At 35.8% G+C, this 3,922-nt stretch overlaps 1 protein-coding gene across 1 annotated transcript in view; it reads left to right on the forward strand.

Annotated features, from left to right (window-relative positions):
* Window positions 1-243: 243 nt before the first annotated feature.
* The window catches only part of LOC121813540 (C-type lectin BfL-1-like), a 7,541-nt gene continuing 3,862 nt past the window's right edge, over window positions 244-3,922 (forward strand). Inside the window, exon 1 of the mRNA XM_042217370.1 lies at window positions 244-283. Within this exon, the coding sequence (XP_042073304.1) occupies window positions 244-283 (40 nt within the window). The remainder of the gene's footprint in view (window positions 284-3,922) is intronic.

Here is a 3,922-nt window from a genome sequence, read left to right on the forward strand (position 1 = left end):
TAAAGTTATATTCTTGGATATGTTTATATTATATCCATTATTCTAAAACTTAGAAATGATGATTTAAACCGTTTTTAAGACATGATAGTTTTGAAATATTTAAAAAGTATTGAATAGAATTATTTTGGATATGCATATAAACTATATACTTATTAGACTGGAGAAGAGAAACCTTAAATGATAAACACTTGATATTAATTACAGTACAATAATAATCATGATGAGTATCTATTATACAGAAGAATGGAAGAAACCTGTTTACTGCTCATCCTGCTGCTCTCAGGTCAGTAATATTAATATCTTAAACATTTGAAATGTAGCCTATAAACACACAGAGGCAGACTGATGTCATTTGAGTAATCAGATTACATGTACAGTTTTTTTTAATTAACACATCAACCACAAGAACAGTCAGAAAATCTTTATCTCCTCCTACCACAACACCTGCATTAATGTAAAATTATCTTCCTTTGTTAATATTTTGTTGTTTTGTTGTTATTTATAATGATATCTATTGAACCAAATAGATTTTTAAGCTTTGGCTGTTGATTCGTGGCAATTCTACAGCTTTGGGAATAAATATTTTTTCTCTTCACTTCTTTTCCTCCTCATTCTTATTATTACTGTTATTAACAACAAGCCAGCGTAAACCTATAGTTTGTCCCAAGCCCAGACAAAATGCTGAGAGTTGCATCATTATCGACACCTGACGTCAAATCACTGCCAAATAAAATGTGGATAAGAATTGAATTTCCATACTGGATGTGCCCTGAGTTAACACTTGCTAATAACAGCGCCATTACAAACTGCTGGGCTTAGACAAAGGAGGAGGACAGGGAAATATGTGTAAATAGAGAGAGGTAAAGGCAGTGTGGTGTGTAAGAGTAAGGATTTTAAATATAGGGACTATGACTGTAAAGGGAAAGAACTGGCTGCAGATAATGAATGTACATACATTGGTATTGATATTAAATAAATTAGGAATTGTAAGTGTAATTAAAAGAAAATAGTGCTGCTAAATTAAATTAAGTTAATCTAACATTTTCTTTTATTTGACTTAGTTTAATGTATTATTTCTGATCAACTTAGTAGTAATCTGCTACTTAAAAATATAATTAAGTTTGACTTATTTATTTCTATGATATGGAGGTCATCTTTGAAAGGTTTCGATTCCTGGGGTCAATTTGACCACAAACATAAAAGACTTTTCTGAGCAAAGGAACTCGAGTAAAAGTAAAATGTCCTTGTCTTTTATCAATTGCTCTCAGGGTCTTGCATTAACATTATGCACAAAGTTTAACAAATAGTTTTTGATGTCGTTGTTTTTACTTCTGTTTTGAAACCTTACATAATGATTTTAAAAACAATTCATGAAAAAAAATAATGAATTTACTGGAGCATTAAAATGAAGCATGCATCAACTGCAATCTTTAAAAAGACTCAACTGACTTTTCTTTATTTAGCTTTTCAATGCTTTAAATGCATTTCTCTAATAAAAAGCTAGTGAGGAAATTTTCGGTCACAGTAAAGATTTAAAAAAATGCAGTTGTTAGATAAGAGTCACAAGATGGTTAAAGCAAAGAAAAGAGAAATGTACAAATATACAAACCAGTTTTAAAAAGTAATATCCAATAAATAGGGTTTTATATATATACAGTTGGGTTGAGAGTGATGTTGCACTTCAAAACCATAGTGGAAAAAGTTCCTCAAATGACTTACCAGTGAACAAAACAGGGGTTCTTATTAATTCATCATTCATCTTTACACAGTTCATGTGCCGATATAGCTCCAGTTACAGGAAATGATACTTAACTTATTAAAGGAGCTTGGAAAGAAAAGCGTCTGGACTTCTTTAAGTTGCTTGAAGGCATTTCACCTCTCATCTAAGAAGCTTCTTCAGTTCTAGGGTTTTGTGGCACATCCAGACATTCCTGTCTGTCTGGCCACATAATTTCATCTACATCACAACGGATATCATCCCTTGCGATGCAACGAGGAAAGTATCTCCTGGAGTGGCGAATCCACCCTCTGCATGACTCTGTAATGTCGTCTCATGCTGCATCCATGGCTGCAAGCAGGGCCTTCCACCTCCAGGCAGAGAAAATCTCCTCTTTTGGATTAAGGAATGGGGAGCAGGGAGGGAGAAGTTAAACCAGCATTGTGTCATGTGCTGCAAACCACTTCATGACCAGATGTGAGTGGTGAAAACGGACATTATCCCACACAACAACATTCATGTTGAGTTGGCCTCCACCCCTCTCATTCTCAGGGACTATGTCCCTGTAAAGAGTGTCTGAGAAGTCAGGAGATGTTGTGTTTATATGGAACAAAAAGGGGAATATGGGTGAGGATGCCATTGTCTGAGTTGGCTGCACATATTGTAACATTCCCTCCGTGCCAACCTGGGACATCAGTGGTTGCTGTCTGTCCAAAGCGATTTCTTCCGCACCTTGTGCCTTTGGCCAGATTGAAACCCGCCTCATCAACATATATGAATGTGTGCAGTGGTTCCCTGGCTTCCAGCTCCAGTACACACTTTAGAGAGAGAGAGAGAGAGAAATTTAACAACTTATCCAGTGTAACATAATGCATTTTGCATGTTCTGTGAATATAGAAACAGAATTGCTAGTCTACTACATGAAACTACACAAAGTAAAAGAGTTTACAGTGCTAAACATTAGAGTATACGAGGCATGTTTTACCTGTACATACTGGTGACCGATCTCCTTCACTCTTTAACTTTTCCGTTCAAATGGCACTTTGTACAATTGTTTCATGCACATTACTTTTCTCTTGAGCACTCTGTCCATTATTGCAATTGACACAGATCCAATATTACCAAATACACCGTTATCCTCTATGACAGCGCTTTGAATTTCTTTCAACTTTATTGCATTGTTTGCAATCACCATTGCACAAATAGTTTCCTCTTACTGCGGGGTAAAAGGGGGCCGTCTTCCACCTCTGCGAGCCTGTCTTTCAATCCTTTGTGGTGCAAATTACAGTAAAACTACAGTAATGCACACTAAACATGAGATATTATGAAATGTTGGATTACTGTCCCATACTATACATACCTGTTCTGCCTATGAAATATTTGAATGATTGAATTCACAGTGGTTCTTCCAACATTTGGTTGCACCCCCCGACAAGCCTCATCCACTTTGAGGCCGCAATTGACAACATGGACAACAAGTGTTACCCCAATTTCATTAGGAATCTGCCTATGTATGTGGCGTCTTCCCCTGTTTTGTTCCCCCTGCATCCTCACCCCTCTTCCATGATGCTGACCTTCCATTTCTGTGTCACAGAACTGTAGAAATGGTACACACTAGGTCCTACTCAGTTCATATATGCTTGCCAGTTGAGAGTTCATGGGATTGATCCATGAGTGACTGTGAACAAGAGGCTTGTCATTGGTTACAACTAGAGATGGCATGATACCACTTTTTTATGTCCGATACCAATATCATAAATTGGTGTATTTCAAAAATAAGTCTATGAAGGCACTCAAAATAAATTTCCTGTGGTGGGAAACTATTTTGTGCAACTTTTTGGTATTTACAGTTTTGAGGGATAAACCTCTTAAATTTCTCTAAGTAGGAATATATGTAAAAAAACAAAACAAAAATTATTTTCAGTTTTTTTGTACTTTATTATTCTTTTTTTTGCAATTTATGTAGTTACTATGCACTTAATGCATACATATTTTTAAAAAATGGGCTATAACAGTTGTATTGATGTGTAGAAACTTGAAATGTTCTGTTAAATATCCCAATTCTTTGATCTTTGGGCTGAAGGAAGAACAACACTCGGTGTATAAAAATGCTCAATCAACAATCTGTCTAAAGAGCTTGTAAAGAAAAGCGTCGGGACTTCTTTAAGTTGCTTGAAGACGTTTCACCTCTCATCCGAGAAGCTT

This window comes from Haplochromis burtoni, unplaced genomic scaffold, assembly GCF_018398535.1.
Source record: "Haplochromis burtoni strain Fernald_Lab_line unplaced genomic scaffold, NCSU_Asbu1 Contig_1883, whole genome shotgun sequence".
Taxonomy (NCBI): domain Eukaryota; kingdom Metazoa; phylum Chordata; class Actinopteri; order Cichliformes; family Cichlidae; genus Haplochromis; species Haplochromis burtoni.